The sequence below is a fragment of the Xiphias gladius genome, chromosome 11, assembly GCF_016859285.1.
Source record: "Xiphias gladius isolate SHS-SW01 ecotype Sanya breed wild chromosome 11, ASM1685928v1, whole genome shotgun sequence".
Classification (NCBI taxonomy): domain Eukaryota; kingdom Metazoa; phylum Chordata; class Actinopteri; order Istiophoriformes; family Xiphiidae; genus Xiphias; species Xiphias gladius.
The window spans coordinates 7702907-7720093 of NC_053410.1; the positions used below are offsets into that span (position 1 = coordinate 7702907).

At 39.2% G+C, this 17187-nt stretch overlaps 1 protein-coding gene across 5 annotated transcripts in view; it reads left to right on the plus strand.

Moving 5' to 3' along the window:
- The window catches only part of camk2g2 (calcium/calmodulin-dependent protein kinase (CaM kinase) II gamma 2), an 89086-nt gene that overhangs the window by 58600 nt on the left and 13299 nt on the right, over nucleotides 1–17187 (plus strand). Inside the window, exons 10-17 of one of the 5 annotated variants that reach the window (XM_040138500.1) lie at nucleotides 764–886; nucleotides 2013–2096; nucleotides 2193–2235; nucleotides 3091–3150; nucleotides 7550–7590; nucleotides 12556–12636; nucleotides 15141–15185; nucleotides 16931–16985. In XM_040138500.1, the coding sequence (XP_039994434.1) occupies nucleotides 764–886; nucleotides 2013–2096; nucleotides 2193–2235; nucleotides 3091–3150; nucleotides 7550–7590; nucleotides 12556–12636; nucleotides 15141–15185; nucleotides 16931–16985 (532 nt within the window). The remainder of the gene's footprint in view (nucleotides 1–763; nucleotides 887–2012; nucleotides 2097–2192; nucleotides 2236–3090; nucleotides 3151–7549; nucleotides 7591–12555; nucleotides 12637–15140; nucleotides 15186–16930; nucleotides 16986–17187) is intronic. The other 4 variants (XM_040138495.1, XM_040138496.1, XM_040138498.1 and 1 more) reach the window with 4 other exon arrangements.

A 17187-nucleotide genomic window follows, 5' to 3' on the forward strand; every position in this document is an offset into this window, starting at 1 on the left:
CAGGTCAAGGAATTCTGCGTGGAGCAACTGGGGATGGTGTTGATATGGATGTTGATACTGAGGTGATTGCACTCGTAAATGTCTCAAATAAAAGAAAAGTTCAGTTGCAGCCTCAAGTGGTTTTTACTGCAGATCAAGTTTAAGGGAACACACAGCACAACTCCCCTTCCAACACTTGTTTGCGTTACAGTAAGAACATATTGTGTTCGTTAATAAAAAGCCCAATTGCTTCAATTTTGTTTCTGATAATTGGTTTTAGTCGTCTACAAGTTCGTATTTAATACACCACAACCTTCCTCGTGGCTCCTCTATCTTTACACCTTGTCTTCAGAGGCGAAATTTCAATTCAATGCTGAATTTAAATTCAGCAAAAAACGTTACCAGCCTCTGTTGACATGTCTCCTGATATTATTTGCGAGATCCTCCCCTAAATGCATATGCAGTGAGGAGAGGTAGTCACAAACTTTTTTTTAATTTTTACCAAATACCCTCTTTCTCAAATCCCCATATAAAGGAGAATACGTTGATCAATACCGACATAATGTCCAGTCTGCAGATGCATCGGTGAAATACGAGTCCTGCTGCTACATGATCCTTTGATTTCTGCCTTACTACCTAGTGTTTTAGCCCGTTTTGTATTTTGCAGAGGCAGGGCTCTTCAGGATCTGCAAACTGTAACATTTCTCCATTATTTCTTACTAAAATGTTCAGTGAAAGCATATGAACAGTAACGTGCATTCTTAACATTTCTTCCCTCTTTCAGTTTCCTTCTCCAGAGTGGGACACAGTGACCCCCGAGGCCAAGAATCTGATCAATCAGATGTTAACAATTAACCCTGCCAAAAGGATCACCGCCGACCAGGCCCTCAAGCATCCCTGGGTCTGCGTAAGTCGCACTCCTCGTTTTCACATCAAAAGAAATCTCTTCCAGCGTGTAAAAATACTGGTGCAGGTGTTCAGGCCAGCTTCGAACAATCCGTCACATTTTTTCACGATCTGCCTCATTAAGCAGTCATACATTGACTCGACTCGACCTTGGCAGAACACCATGACCGGGAGCTCTAATACACACTCCCAGAGATAAATTGTAAAATATCTTAAGCAGTTCATTTTTGGCACACAGCTCTTCAAAAAAGAACATAATTTGGGCCAATAGTCTGGTTTTAAAATCATGTATTACTGAACACACTGACCTACACTATACACTAGAACAAAATTTTTCGTTTTTTTGGTAGAATGAAACACATTCATTTGTCTCACACTTGCTCAAGACTACATTTAAGACCCTTACGCAGCACTTGTCCGCTGAAGTTGTAAAACACGACAAACATAGTTCCAGTCAGGAGTTAAACCAGCGTACCAAACAAGCTGGTTGTGGATGTACTTTTCCCCTCAGCGTTACTCAACATGGAAATTTGGGCATCTCCCAGGTAACGTAACAGTCCTACAGTTTGTTTTATGGCCACCAGTGTCAATTGTTTCAGCTTTTTTTTGTTTCTGACGAAGCAGGCTTTCTCCGTCACCGTGGCAGGACGGACGGCTCTGAATACCACAATACCCATTAGCCTTGGCCGACTTTTGAGAAGAAACCACAGAGCAAATCGGAGTTGCCCGGAATTAAAAATGCTTGATTGTTGCTGTGGTGAACAAAAAACGGCACCACAGTTGTCGAAAACATCTGGAATTGGGATTTTTTTTTTTTTTTTCCCCCCCAGACCTCATCATAGTTAACTTCTCCTGCTTATGCTCTTCAAAATTCACAAGCTTGTACCTTCAACTTTTTATCAAAGAAGCAGAGATTTTGTAAAGCAGTTGTTAATCTTTTGTAAAGATGATTTAATGGACTCTTTTGTGGTCTTTGCCTCCAATTTGTATTTTTATTTACCAGGACTCCTTGTCATTTAGAATCAATTGTATCGGAGTGAAAGCAGCGCCTTACCGTCGACATTGCCATGGAGTAACACTGAAGTTAGGTTCACCTCTTAATGTACTTTCCTCTCCTCTACATACAGCAACGCTCCACCGTGGCCTCCATGATGCACCGTCAAGAGACTGTGGAATGTCTCCGCAAGTTCAACGCCAGGAGGAAACTTAAAGTGAGCAGGGACAAGGTCACACGTACACAAACAACACAACGCGTCCATGTAACACAAATCCTTTTTGCTGATCTTTTTTTTTGTGTGTCTCTCTAGGGAGCTATCCTCACAACGATGCTGGTGTCCAGGAACTTTTCAGGTGAGCTTTAGCATCGATACTCAGAACACATCACACATCAGGATGCAACAGTTTGATTCGCCCCAGAGACTTCAAACAGGGTCCAGTGCTGTTGATAATATTTATATGAATGAAGCCAAACAAACAAGCACCTGGATTTAGACAAACTGAGCAGTTTTGTAACAAAAAAAACAAGTCTGTTTTGTCAAATTTAATATAGATTTCAGTTTGAGTTGTGTATGCTTTTTCTGATCTGATCTCTCTTAGAGGCCAAATAATTCGTATCGATATTGTTCTGCTACTCTGCTTCCTGTCTGCAATCTTTTTTTTTTTTTTAGGCCTGAATGTAGTTCCTTTAACCACACATTTTTATTATATGCGGCCCTGTGCTTATATGCTTTCGTGTAAGTTAAGCAGCTCTTGTGGATTATGGCCAACAATTTCTACTGGTGAAGATTGATCAAGACTGAAGAAAGCAGGCCGGCCGGACCTCTGACCTATGATTCAAAACTGTAGGCATGTTTATCAAGTGAATGTCCATGGAAACAAGATTAATAACTTTAGTGTGCAGGTATTTTGGTGCTGAGATGAGTTCCCATCTGCTGCTTCTCATCATCCTAATAAAAAAAGACTTAGGTATCAGAGAAAATCTTTAAAGTTAAAATCTCACGAATGGTGAGCAGCTCATTGGGTGTCCCAGGATCTGTATGCACGCATGATCCAAAGACTTTCTGGAAACGTCACTGATTTGCCATTCTTGGCTAAAACTCTAAAGTTTATTAACTTAAAGAAACCAAAAAAGAAAAAGGCTTTGGGGCTTTAGTGAGGCTCTTGTCCCACCTGTGGCGCCACATTGAATCCCTCTCTGTTCAATAGTGGGACGGCAGCATACCAGCCCTGCTGCTACCACCAGCACGGCCGCAATGGCACAGGAAGGTACGTCTGCTAGAGGGGGTGTCGGAGTCGGGCACTGCCAATTTTGTACTTGGGCTATTGGCATGTGGCCTCGGCTGCTTGAACCCCTCCACCTGCTGCCTGCTGCCTGCACACTGATGGACCACCTTTGAATGGTCGTCATTACACTGGGGCATCTTATAAACACACAAACACACACAAACATGTAAATGGACAACCACAAAAGAAGCTTAGCTCTCGACCTTTCAGCACTGCTGCATGTCCTGACGCTCTAATGACCAGAGCTCCTCTCCAGGACTGATTATTTAATTTCCTGTGTTGAACACAACAGCCATTTCACTGACACCCAGCATGACCCTCTGACCTCCTTCCAACTGCCACAGCTGCTACCGAGCCAAGCTGTGTTTACACATCCCCTGCATTAACACGACTGGTTCAGGCTGCATATCTTTTCCTCTGCAGCATTAACCATTTTAACCTTTTTATATTACAAATATAAATAAACATACCAGCATTCAACCCTCGTAACACTTACAGTTTCGCCTCCTTTAAATTGGTTTGTATCCACAGTACGTGGCCGATGCCCAGTTGATGCCTGCCTGTGCTCACTGCAACCTTTCCTCCGCATGGCTCTGGCACTAATAGCCAGCCAAGCATGTGTGTGAGCGTACAGTACAGTACAGGATGCCAACCTGCATGGGAAGCTGAATAAACAGAATGCACAGTGTCCTTTTGTTATCTGTTTTCTTTGTCTCCTCTCTCCTGCCTGCTCTGTTGTTTTTGTGTGAACAGACAAAACCACGAAAAAAACAAACTCCGCCAGTATGCTTCAGACAAAATGCATGTCGGATCATCAAACAAGCATCCGAAACCACCCCCCACCCCCCAACCAGTGCTTGTGGTATGACAAACAAACTTTATAATCCAGCCAACATGCTTTGGCTTTTGGCCTTTATCAGAGTCCACTTAACAAGTACATTTAGTCCAGAAACAGGAGAAGTGCATCCATGGGGAGGTCCCCAAATGGGCCTCTTTAGTGTGGCACACTTTGCAAACGGTTTATACAGTGATGTACATGTTCATTGTTCAATATAATAATATAAATAATCTAACATTTATAAAAGATAAAAAGAAAGAGAACCAGATGAAGGTGCATTATAAAAAGAATACAAATAAAGGATGTGGGAATATTTAAGAACTTACAAAATACCACTGTATTGTAAAAACTTTATGAATGTGCCAACATTAACATGACCACCTCTTCGGCTAGGTTTAAAGACTCCCACTGTATGCTCACAACAAACAAAGATGAAACGTGATGTTTGATTTAATTGAAATGTCGTACGACAGGATTTAGTTTCAACGTTCCTCTTGATAGAGCCTCTGTGTCTCGTGGTATGCTCTTAAAGGGAACAGAGTGTCTTACCTATGTGTATTTTACCACATGGGCCCTGTATCATATAAATAACATCTTATTTTACAGTTTTCCATGTAACGAAGCCCTTTATGCCGATGGTGTTCTCAGAAGCAGGGTTGTTAAAAGACTTTTTGCATATTGGAAGTTTATGCAGGTTAAATTTGAAGAGGTTTATGCTTATTGCCCTTTTAAAAACCGACAATCGCACCAACACAGCCTCTCCCCGTTGTGTGAAACTGCACCTTGCTATCCCCATTTATGTGATCCGCCCCGTGCCGTCTGTCTCTCTGACCCCCACCTTTGAGTGTCATACAGACTAGTTTGTTTGAAGCATACTGAACCCTTCACAGGCGAATGTCAGTCACATGACAGGGTGAAAGACCGTTCATACAGGAATCATGGTTTGTTCAGGTGGATCCTGCGCTGGCAAGTTGTTTATAATGGATCTCATTTTATGCTTGATTCCAGTTGTTAATTTTCCTCATTGACTGAGTATCGTTACGAACAGTGTTGCAGGGACGATGTCCCGAACTTAAAGGTTTCTGCTCAGTTTACGTGTACTGTTGAGAATGCAGTTCCTCCTTGGCACTTTTTAATATAAAGACCTTGAAGTGGATGCTGCATGCCAGAAATGTTGAAAAGCCACCATCATCGCATGAACACACCACCTCTGTGACAATGATCCAAGAATGCCTTTTAACATCAATTGAAAGCCTTTTAAAGGTGATTTCAGTTTTGTTTTCAGTTAGGATGTTAACATTCCCATATTAAACAGTACTGTTTTCTTGCCTTCTTCATCGCCCTCCTTCCTACTTTATAAACGGAAGGTAAGGGGGAATCATTGGGACATGACTGTAACACAAATATGAGTATTTTTAAAGGGAGAGTGTATCTGTCTTTATTTTAGTCTACAGTCTTTTCAGAAAGTATTCAGACCTCATCACTTTTTGCACGTCGTAGGTTTAATATTAAATGAATAACATTGCCATTTTTTGCCCATCAGTCTGCACTCAGTAACTGATAATGAGAAAGTGAAAACGTTTTTTTTTTAGAAATTTTTGCTCATTTATTAAAAATTAAGAATTATTTGACCATATTTAAAATGAAATCTACAACTCAAGTGTGCAAAAACTGAAGGCGTCCGAATACTTTCTGCGACTGTATGTTTGCGTGTATTGCATGCGTGTGGACATTTGTATTCGGTTTCCTGATAGTTGTGTGTGTGTGTCGGTGTCATTCGTCATTTCTATTTCTTGTCTATGTGGTCAAGTTTTCAGGTATATGTACATGATATTAGGTAGGTGTGGTTGATGCAGGTCTAACAGACAGCTTCACTTAACATCACCTGGTTGGAACATAGTCGGTGTTGTTTGACCCGAAGGGGCAGTCAACTACGAGCTATGTCAAAAGTTTAAATGTTTTCTTGTCTACCTGCCACTTTTCACAAAGTTGTTCCAGCACTAGTGGTTCAGTTAACAAGTGTTATAGATAGATGATATTTTCTTTGGTGACGAACTGATTTAAGTAAGGAACACAAACAACAGGTTGTTTTGGATAGAAGCACCTCATGGGTTTCAGAAAGTAACTCATTCAGATCACTCATTTGTTAATTCCTTCATCCCTCATACTGGCCCCCTTTAGTCCTTCAGGAGGGAGGAGGATTGTCTACAGATAAAACACTGAACCAGGATCAGTTAATCACTCATTAGTGGTATTGCCAAACTATGTTGTGCACTTTGTGGCACTGTGCTGAAACTGAATGAATTTATTAATTTACTTTCTTTAAATGTTTAATTTCTTAACTGCTCCCAAAAAGGTTGATTAGTGTGGAAGATGATTTGACTGAAAAAGAATGTTAAAATAGAAAGGGTTAATTTATTGGTTGCTCCACAACCCAGGAATAAATATGGATGAATAGCTGTAAAAGTAAAAAAATAAATAAATAAAAACTACTAAAATAAACAGTAAAAACTGTTGTGGAAAATGGACAAAGATAATATTCAAAATGAAACTGAGGATAGAGCTATAAAAGCTTAAAGATACAGTTTACTTTATTATTTCTTAATTTTCATTTTACTAGTGCCTGTAAAAATGTTTTCCTCTTACTGTTTATGTTTTGAAATTGGCACAGTTCCCAGCTGTGTCAGCGATATGGAGTCTAATTTTCATCCAGAAAAATACAAAGTAGCTAAAGTTATGAATGATAAAAATAAAAGTAGTCGTGGTAAATCAAGATTATAAGATACTAAGTGAAAATGATTAGATAGTAAGTCAAATCTTGGATTTTGAATTTTTAACACACACGTTTAGTGTCTCGTAGTTTTTATTTTTTATATCATAATCTTTATTTACTCTAAGACTGACTTACTATGTCATCTTTTTGACTCACTAACTCATAAATCTGACCTTGATTCTTGACTTATTATATGATCATTTTTATTATCTCATAAATTTGACTTAATATGTCATCATTTTTGACTTTCTGTCTCATAATTTCCCACGTACTACATCATAAGTTTAACCATCTCATATAGTCAGAAATATGAGACAGTAATTGGCAGAAATGGGCTTCCACAGAAAACATCGACAGTGTGCTGGAATGAAATTTTGGGAGCTGGGGGTGTTTTTTGGCTCTATAACAAAACCAGTAACTGTATATTTTAACAAAAAATTTGAATGCCAAAAGCTAAATAGCCCTCAGGGCGCTTAGAAGTTATTTTAATTTTTATAATAGAAAAAGGTTTCTGAATTTTCAATCTGGTTTTTCCATTTTCCCAGCAAATCTTTTAGGTGGGATTGTCTCTCATACTACAGTTAAATATATTAATGACATATATTAAAGATAAATGAGGTGAAAACTTCACCAGACTTGATACACTTTTACTGGACCATCTTTTGCTTTTGTTTGTCCTGCTGACTGAGTGATCTCAATCAGTCTTCTGTTTGTTAGACAGTTTCTTCCTTGTGACTGTGTCCTTACCATGTTTTCTCTCTTTCTTTCAGCATGCAAAACCTTACTAAACAAAAAGTCGGACGGTGTGAAGGTAAGTTCTCGGACCCTTGAGGGTTTTATTGATTGACTGTTTCTGTCTTTCTTACTCTTCCTATCTTTTGTTGTCTCCCTTTTGGTCTTTCACCCTAATTTCTCTGTAAAAACATGTATTTTTGATATTATAAACATTTGAAAAGCAGTATTTTGTTTTTTTTTAATTGGATTACCTTTGATTAATAAATGTAATTTACAGATTTTTGTGGCTTAGTGAAAAGAATGGATCATGTCTATGAGTTAGTAGTTAAAGGTGGGGCACAGGTATGAAGATTGGAGATTAAAGTGAAAGTAAATGGCATAATAAAGAGCAATAGGCTTTTAAAATACTGTGTGTTTCTTACCACCAGTTTTTTCTTTGGTCCACAGCGATCCGAGCTACCGTCGTGTCTTGGTGCTCATTTTGTTTTGATTGACAGTCAGCGTCAGTGCATGCAGTGAAGCACCATGATCAACAAGGGCCAAAATAAAATTCCAGTTACACACAGTAACTTAAACAATAACTTACTTTGAAAAATGCATTATACAAATAAACTGCACAACCAGTGATTTAAATCTTTAAAACCTTTAAAAATGAACTCCCTGTGTTGTTTTTACAGCTGATTCATTTTTTTTTTTTTTCTGAAGCCCTCTTAATATCCCTTTGTCTCATCTTTGTTCCCGTGTAAGCTTGCGAGCAGTTTTTTTTTTTTTTTTCTCTCTTTCTGGGATCAATCTGGCAGCTTCACTTTTTTACTCTTTTGATTAGTTCCTTGTTTCCCGATGACCCCTTATTTTTTCCTCCTCTCCATTGCTGTCTGTCAGAAAAGGAAGTCCAGCTCGAGTGTTTGTTTGATGGTGAGATCGGCTCTGTCGTTTTCATTCATTTTTCATTCTTTGTCCCTCTTCTTCTTTACGAGTCTTTTTCCCCTTCCAGTCCTCCCCTCCCTGTCTGTCTCTTTTGTTTTTTTTCCTTTTTTTTTTCGGGCAGAGATGCTTGAGGCGTCATCTATGACAGTTTTCATCTTGTCTGATTTCTGTTGGACTTCATCCAACATCTCCACATTCTTCTGTCATAAGCGCCACCAAAACCATTTCAACTCCTGACTAATAACACAAACACACACGTGCGCACGCACACACACACACACACACACACACCCTTCCAGTTACCCCTTTTGGCCCATCTGCCTATGGATAATATCAGGCATTTCGACCGTACTTATCAACATCCCTGATCATCAGAGGAGTTTAAATCCCTTTAAACATCATCCCTGTATATTTATTGTACCGTCATTGTTTTTCATTTGTATGAATTCTTTTTTTTTTCTCTCTTCCTATAAATAAAACAGCTGTCTTGGTCAACTGCAGATCACCACCATTTAACGAGAGACAGTTCAGGCACAGCAGATTTAGGTTCACTATGCATATTAGAAGTGGTGTATATAAATTAATAAACTAGTAAAATTTTAAGATAATAACAGTATTTCCTTAGGAATTTTGTCTGTTGATCTTTTTGGTTTGGTTACACCTTTACTTCATTGTAATAAAATTGATACTTATTCTTCTTCTGTTTGTGAACAATAGTGCCTGTAAACTATCATAATTTCTCCTCTTTCCGTTTTGAAATCTACAAAGTTCAGTTATATGTCAAATCTGTGGAGGCTCATTTCTGACAGGAAAAATGAAAAATAGATAAAGTTATGCATGACAAAAATAAAGGTACTCATAAAGTCATAAAGTAAAATATACATAGCCCTTTTTAAGACAAATTTTTATATTTTAGTAATGCATTTTCAAAATAAAACTGATACTTTTACTGTTCATTAAAACTCTGGCTAAAAATATAGTCTTATAAATAGTATTGTTCGGTATCTGATACAATACAGGAGCTTCAGTAATGATACAAAAGGAATTGTTTTTTCGAGTTCCTTACTTTGAGAAATATAAACATGGTGTTTTTCTACACTTATTATTCATTTAACAAAAGAAGCCAAATCTCTCAAATGTTAAATGTTGTCCCAAACACAAGCAGCTATACAGGAACTGAGTAAAATATAGTCTAAAACTGAAAACTGACACATTTCAGCTGGTACTGAGAAAGTATTTCGGTTTGATACTGAGCCCAAATAAACTGTTTCAGTTATGAATAACATGCTACTTGGAACATTTCAGTTCTGGTAAACACCCTTTTTTATAGCCGTTTGAAAAAAGAAAAAAAAGAAAAACATAAAACCCAGAGAGATCTCACATTTTTACACAAAAGTCTGAGGTTTAGATCCCTGGGTCTGTGGAAGGGAAATGAATACTCTGCTTTCTCTAAAGAAGCGTTCTTTGAGCACTGTGCAACACTGAGTAATTATCAGGTATGAGTGTTTTTCACTTGGTAAGAAAATAGTATGCGTCTTCCGGTAACCTTCTCTGAGTGAATTAATACTACAAAAGGGGAGAAAAAGGGTTTATGTAAGAACAAGAACACTTAACCGCTCGAAATGGTTATCTCTGATCCTGTAACATAATTTCAAGGCCGTAGAAGATAAACAACTACCAACAAAGACTTCCAGTTCCAGCTTCATAATGCTGGGGTTTAAAATAAAAACTGATGAGGATTTTCACGAATTTTGGTAAAGCTAGTGAAATAATGCCTATTTATAGGTACTTCCTAGAGCTAAAAATGTTTTCTTATTAATTGAAAAAGCTGCAAAGCTACCTTCATTTCTCAACCAGCCCTGTATTATAATGAAAGAAGGGAGTTTGCCTTGTTGATCTCAGCATTTCAAATTAGTATTTCTCTTAGAAGATGTTCCTAGTTGGCCACGGAGACTGCCAAAATACGTTTTACAGTCACACTGGGGCATTCGCTCATCTCAGACTTGTAAAAGAACAGCTGAAAAACCTCCCAGCATTTTGCTCTTAACTTTTTATTGACGTAATCCATTCATTCACACCTCTTAACTCTCTTGTGGGAATACCGATTTGCATTCAAGAAGCCCATCTTTCTCCTTCCCCTGCAGAACGCCTGAGGCTGAAGGGAGAGTCCAGCTCAAACTTTGTTTTCTCGTTAACATCACACATTCCATCTACAGTCCGTAGCTACAGTATAATCTACACCTCTGTTATGCAGCTGAACCAACCTATTCTGGCTTGCAGGCTTCAGCAAAACAGGACCAAAATAAGTCTTCAAGTGAGAAAGCAATAGAAAATTGAAGGGATACTCCAGGAATGTGGTATATACGATTCCATAAAGTCCGGGAAACTCACGAGAAAAACAATAATAATCAAAATCAAGACAGCAGAGGCTGAGGTTTTAGTTGTTAGCATGGGTCAAGCTCCGAAACGTCTAGATCCTGCATTTCTCCACCCAGCGCCATCTTTTTACGAGGCCCTCTCTGCCGATGTTTTTCAAGCTCCCCACGCCTAGTTTGTCACAGAGATTTCCTGGTGAAAATTTGTGGTCTCCAGTCCCAAGCTGAGAAATCACAATGACATCCTCTGGGTCATTTGTCCGACTTGACGAAGCTCCTCCAGAGCAACAGAGGACATTATACAACTTTTCACGGGGTGCGAACCACGACCAGTTATTTATATTTACAAAAACAAGCTGTAAATACATCTCAGTAGCTTCAGATATACTTATAATTCATGGCTTTCATTATATCAATTGAATTCCTGAGAGTACAGCCAATGAACTTGACAGTAAACTTGTCTTTTAGTTTAATTAAAACTTATGCTTTATATATTGTAGTTCAGCAGGGTGCACCGCTGCACCTGCAAGAGAAATATTCATTCAGTAAAAATAATGTAATAGACTGTGCAGGAGACTGTTGAGACATTATTTTATCTAACTTAAGATAGAAAAATTGTTTTCTATTTCATGTAAGTACAATCTTGAAACCACACTTTGCTTAAAGTTTTCTAATCAAATCTTTTCATTTATCATCTTTTTTTTTTGGCGAACCAACGGTTGATTGAGGTTTGGACCGAGTCGTCAGAATTCAGGCAAAGCAATGTTCAGGGTCTGTTCAAGACAATGGGGTGTGAACTAAGTAGTTGCAGTGAATAGGCTTCCGGATTGTCTTTGAGCTAACTTTGCATGACCTAAAGGAGGGAAATGACGACACACAGTACATACCTCCACGCATGCACACACTCTCTACAGAAAAAAACCTTTCATCAAGGCCTTTTACTGCATGCACAGACCTGGACTGGTAGCCATATTTATAAACTTATTTTCCAAATCTGTTCCACAAAGTTTGGCTGTGTTGCTGCGAGAAATGGGCCACTTACTTCTGGTACTTGTTTTAGATATAAAGGTGTGATTTCTCTTAAAGTGCTGGGAAAATAACTAATGCGATCCAGACTGGAAGTAGGTTCATTGTTTTGAATGTGCTGACTAACTGTTCTGAAATTATTATTATTATTTATTTATTTTATTTTTTTTAATGCTGTACGATGTCATTTAATGCAGGCATAGGCCAGGATACTAGACTCAAAGAGCCCTTCAGTCAGTCAATACACAGGTTTACAATAGAAACAAACCCTACTCATGTCAGATAAAAAAAAAATTAGGAAGTCAGTACACTCACATGTTGATGGAGCAGGACACTTTAGCTGTTTCTACAAGTTCCTGATGAGCAAAAGAAGGGTCATGTTGAAAATTCAGGAATTATTTTGAAGCTAAGTGCACAACAGACCTACAGGTGAATACAACAACAACTGCTCTTTAAAATGCACAAGGTAGTAAGGTGCAGATGATTGATACAGATGTTCAGATAAATCTGTTTAGCATTGAACTCCTGCATATACTCCCCACTTCCAGATTATGCAGCTTTAAATCGTACTCATTTACAACATGGGGAATATTGATATTGGCTATTTAATGGCTCCATTCCTGTTTTCCACCCGAGATTTCCAGAGGGTGGTTTATGGTTTAGACCCGGTGGGAGCAGTGGGAGTCATTCTGTGTTGTGTTTCTTTGCCCCAGTCGCAGGGGAACAACAGTAAAAACAGTGTAGTAAGCAGCAGCAGCACCAAAGACAGCAGCATGTCATCTTCAGCACCAATGGTACCTCATCTCTATTTGGTTTCTCTCACGTTGCTTTTTACAGCATCATTACATTGTTCCATCTTTTTAATGTTTAGTTCTGTCTCCCTATCACCTTTTTGTCACATTCCATGTTAAGTAAAATCTCCTCTGCCTCTCTGCTACTTTTTCGAACACAAATTGTGATGTTAGCGTTGGATTTGATGATTTTTGAATTGAATGACTGGTTTTGTTCCTTTGAGTGTCTCCCCTGGCTCGTGTTTTACCCGAACCTCCTGCGGACACACATGTATATATATATTTACACAGTGCACGACACTGACAGGTAGACAAATTACTTTCATTTTGCAGTACAACAGCAGACACTTCAATCACGTTCTGCTCAGCCACATCCTAGCGACTCCTTTGTGTGTTGAACTGTGTCACCTGAGCATTGTTGATGGTGTTCCTTTGAAGTAGGACAGGGTTATTGCAATTTCTTGGAAAGCAGAGCTCGAAAACTCAAAGGTTGAAACTCTACTACATCAAAAGACGGCCCCTCACAAATTGTTCTTCAATATGTGAATTGTAATGATGAGGACGTTTGGGTAAAACAGGAGCTGGTGTGGACTGGTAATAGAGAGATCAGAGAATTGTATGAGGATGCAGCCCCTTTGTTCATATGTATAATGGGATTGAGCCATATATACAAAATACAGTAGAGCTCGAACAAGGCTTTCTCCAGCTGTGAAGTATGACAAATATGGCAGCACGAAAAACACCAAGAAAATCTCAACTTAATGAAAGCCAAGCATCTCTTCTCAACATTTAGTGCATCAGTAAAGTCCACTGTGAGGCCAATTGCTTTGTTTGGCCAGTTGGACTTTTTTTTTTTTAACCTTTAGACAGAGCCAGAGTCTTTGTGTCAAGATAAGCTAACTGCCTGCTGGCAGTACCTTCAAATATTCTGTACAGACATGATAGTGGTATCAGTCTTCTCATCTAACTCTCTGCAAGAAATTATACATGATTCCCATTACTTCCTACATAATGCAAGTACTGAATTCTGCACTCCAGCAAAACCTAGTGAGCTAGACGCCAAACTTGCAAAGCTATTGAGCTAAGGATTGCATTTCCTCAGACCGGTTAAAATCTTCCAGTCTAAATTCCCCATAATCGGGAGCCTCTGGAGCGTAGGGGTTAAGACCGTGAACCGCGACATCCTGTTGTATCTCCACTGTCTGTAATAAAGGCTTAAAATGCCCCAAAAATACATTAATTCCCCATAATCCAATATGTAATCGAAGGGGATGCATGTTCTAAGGCCATAGCTCCAGGATGTTGGGGCCAGTGTTGATCGGGATCAGAAGCCTGAGTGTGTGACTGACTGACTAAACCGCTATACTATGGGTTTGTTTTCCGAACAATGCAGTACTTGGAGCTCTTGAATTGCCTTGTGCTGAGTGTTTCTGTGGCGGGGTCTAGGTTGAGGATGAGGAGTGGCTACACAAACACACGGTCACCGTGCCTAATGCAGCGTTTACGCCATGTAGCATGGAAAGTCGTGGTGGGAAAGATTCACACATACATAAATCTGAAGTGTTCATGGCATCAGGCAACTCAGAATGGGGACTACCACTGTTACTAATAGCAAGTGTACTTTACTAAATTTCAGAATCTTCACATAGTGACTTTAAATTATCGTTTATTTGCCATGAATGAGGGACTTCAGGTGATAACCATCGGTGTTAACATTCAAATGTGATACAGGTGTGCTTCCTTCTGAGTGAACTGGGCGCTCTTTTAAAATGACAAGATTATGAATCGGGATAGCGGCACTCCCAAAACACCAAAAAGTGTCCATAAAGTGGCCTCAGTCTACAATTTTTATTTCTTATGCTGAACTGGCCATCATCCTGACATAGCATAAGTGATAATATGGTAAACAGAGTGCATAGTATTGTGTGTTTTTTGGAGTGCTTGCTACCCTAGTTCATTAATGCATCATATTTATTTGCTTTTCAGATACTTCTGTAATTATTTAGCCGCCAAGTTGAATGTATCCGAGCTTCCAATTTGTAACTTGAAGTGCACTGCCTCTCCAGTAAAAAGTTGAGCCTGGTACATACGTCATCTTCCAGGTGACATGAACATGGCATAGCACCAGCACTCACACTCCCATGAACATACAGTCACTCACAGAACCCTCCTCCCCAGCCATGACCCTGGCTGGTCAATATGTGCTTGGCTGTTCTGAGTGTCCATGGCTGTTTTCCGCGCATTTTGGAGACTCTAAAATGATCCTGTAGGCCACAGTGCTGAAAGGGGAACAGACTGACACTGAGCGCCTTGACATCTACAGTCATCTATTTGATCACCATAAATGCTCCACAGCCTCTGTACTGTAGCTCCTCTGCTTTGTTTTGGTGTGCGCACACGTGTCTGTTTGTCGTCATGGAATACGTTGATATTCCCTGGCATCTTCCTTGGTGCCCCCCCCCCCCATCCCATCCCGGCATGTTAAAGTGTCTCCTACCTCCCCCCAGGAAGCCCAGACAACGGTTGTACACAACCCAGCTGACGGCACCAAGGTAAGCCGCTCCTTTTGCCACCACTAGCCACCAGCCACTACTAACACTCGCAGGTAACTCGTGGAGGATTTTCTCTGAATACATTTAATACATTGCTGCCCAAAAATAAATAACTAAATAAATGCAACAACTGCTTCATTGCGCACCTGATGTGAGCTTCCTCCTTTCAGCATGTTTCATTATTTCTCCTCCTGATTACTAGAAATGATTTCACAGGAGTCGAATCCTGTGAACTCCCCAAATCTGGAAGCAGATCCGTACAGCGCCTGCTCGCAGTGAGGGTAGCTTACATTTTAACCAGCGTGAAGGTGTACCATTATGTAGACTTTCATTGTATTATTGTAATAAATTAATACATTTTAAAATATTATAGCGAGTTTATTCACTTTGCCAATTAATATTTGTATTTCCTTATTCTGTCTTTAAATGATGAATTCATGCTTGTGGGAGCTGCAAGTGGGACCAGGCTAATTAGCCAACACATAACATTTGACCAATCAAAGTTCTTGGTGTTGCGCTGTGGATTTGCCTGATTTAAATTTTAGGGGGGCATACTGCTTATCCAGGAAACAAATGAATTGTGGAAAAAAGTGAAATTTAAAAAACTTTAAAATAGACAAAAACATTTTGCAATTTGATTTTACCATTCAATAAATAATTCACCATTTCAAGACAAAATAAGAAAAAAATATTTACTAAAATTGGCAAATTTGATGATATTTGTCCTTTTCTTTCAGTTTGTTAATGCATAACTTAAATTAATTAAAAACATTTTTACAATACTTACGTTGAGCTAATTTCAACCCTGGTGGTTCAAAGTTTTCCTCACACATCAGCACCTGATTTTGACTTTACCCAGCTTATAAAAGCTGACATGCTGCGCTGATGAATTACTGCAAAATCATACATATGCCGATCCTCATTTCATCACGTAATCAGTGTAGATCCCATTCACTAAGTATGTGGCCTTTGCCGTGTGATGTAACAAACCTGCTTTTTTCCCCCTTAAGCTTAAAAAGCTGAATACTATTTTTTAATAAAAAATTTAATTATTTCTTCTAATGTTTGCAGAGGGGATGATATCAGGCAACTAGAAAACACAACTGGAAACTCTGAATTGATGTTGATGAAACAGTCAACGTATATAATTATTGCAGGGGGAGCCTTCAGGATCAATACAGCGTCAACGTTGATTTCAAATTGATATAAAAGAGAAAATCCTACACTGTACGTAACAGCAGCACATGCACTATATTTTTAAATACTCGTACTTTACTAAAATGGGAATTAGCAACCACTCTGCTTGCACTGTCATGTTAGTGTACAAGATTGCAAAGATGATAGTATCACTATATATTGAAATGCCAGTGGCTTCCTTCCTCTTAAGGAGCAGTTAAATATTGACATGCACTTGCACGCTCCTTCCTGTTAAAATTAGCGACAGCATTTCAGATTGCTCACACACTTTGTTGCTTTGATGTGTGTGGCTCTCTGTGCTTCCCCTCGCTGCTGTCCTGGCTGGTTTGTGCTCCTGGGAGGGAGACGTCCACCCGTCCATCTGTCCGTCAGGTTGTCTGTGTGTCCATATGGGCAAAGTGTCCAAAGCTTGCCAATCACATCTCACTTACACATTAAAAGATGATTTGTCTTGCTATTTCTCTGTCCTCCCTTTTCTCCGCCTTTCTTTTTTCCACCCACTCCTCTGTCAATCTCTTTTTTTTGTCTCAACCCTTTCTGTTTGACAGGGCTCCACAGAGAGCTGTAATAACACAGAAGAGGAGGAGATGAAAGGTAGGAAAGGTACTTGTCCAACTTTCACCTACTCTGCATGCCTCTTTTTATTCACTTTGTATCTCCGGATCAGATAGAGAAATATTACGATATATTTCATACTTTATTTGAGTTAAAGCATGTCTACTGGGTGGAGGTTTCAGGTAACTGTCAACTATGTTATAAGTGCAGTGAGTTTAGTAAATAGATGACAGATGCCGGAGAGCATCAA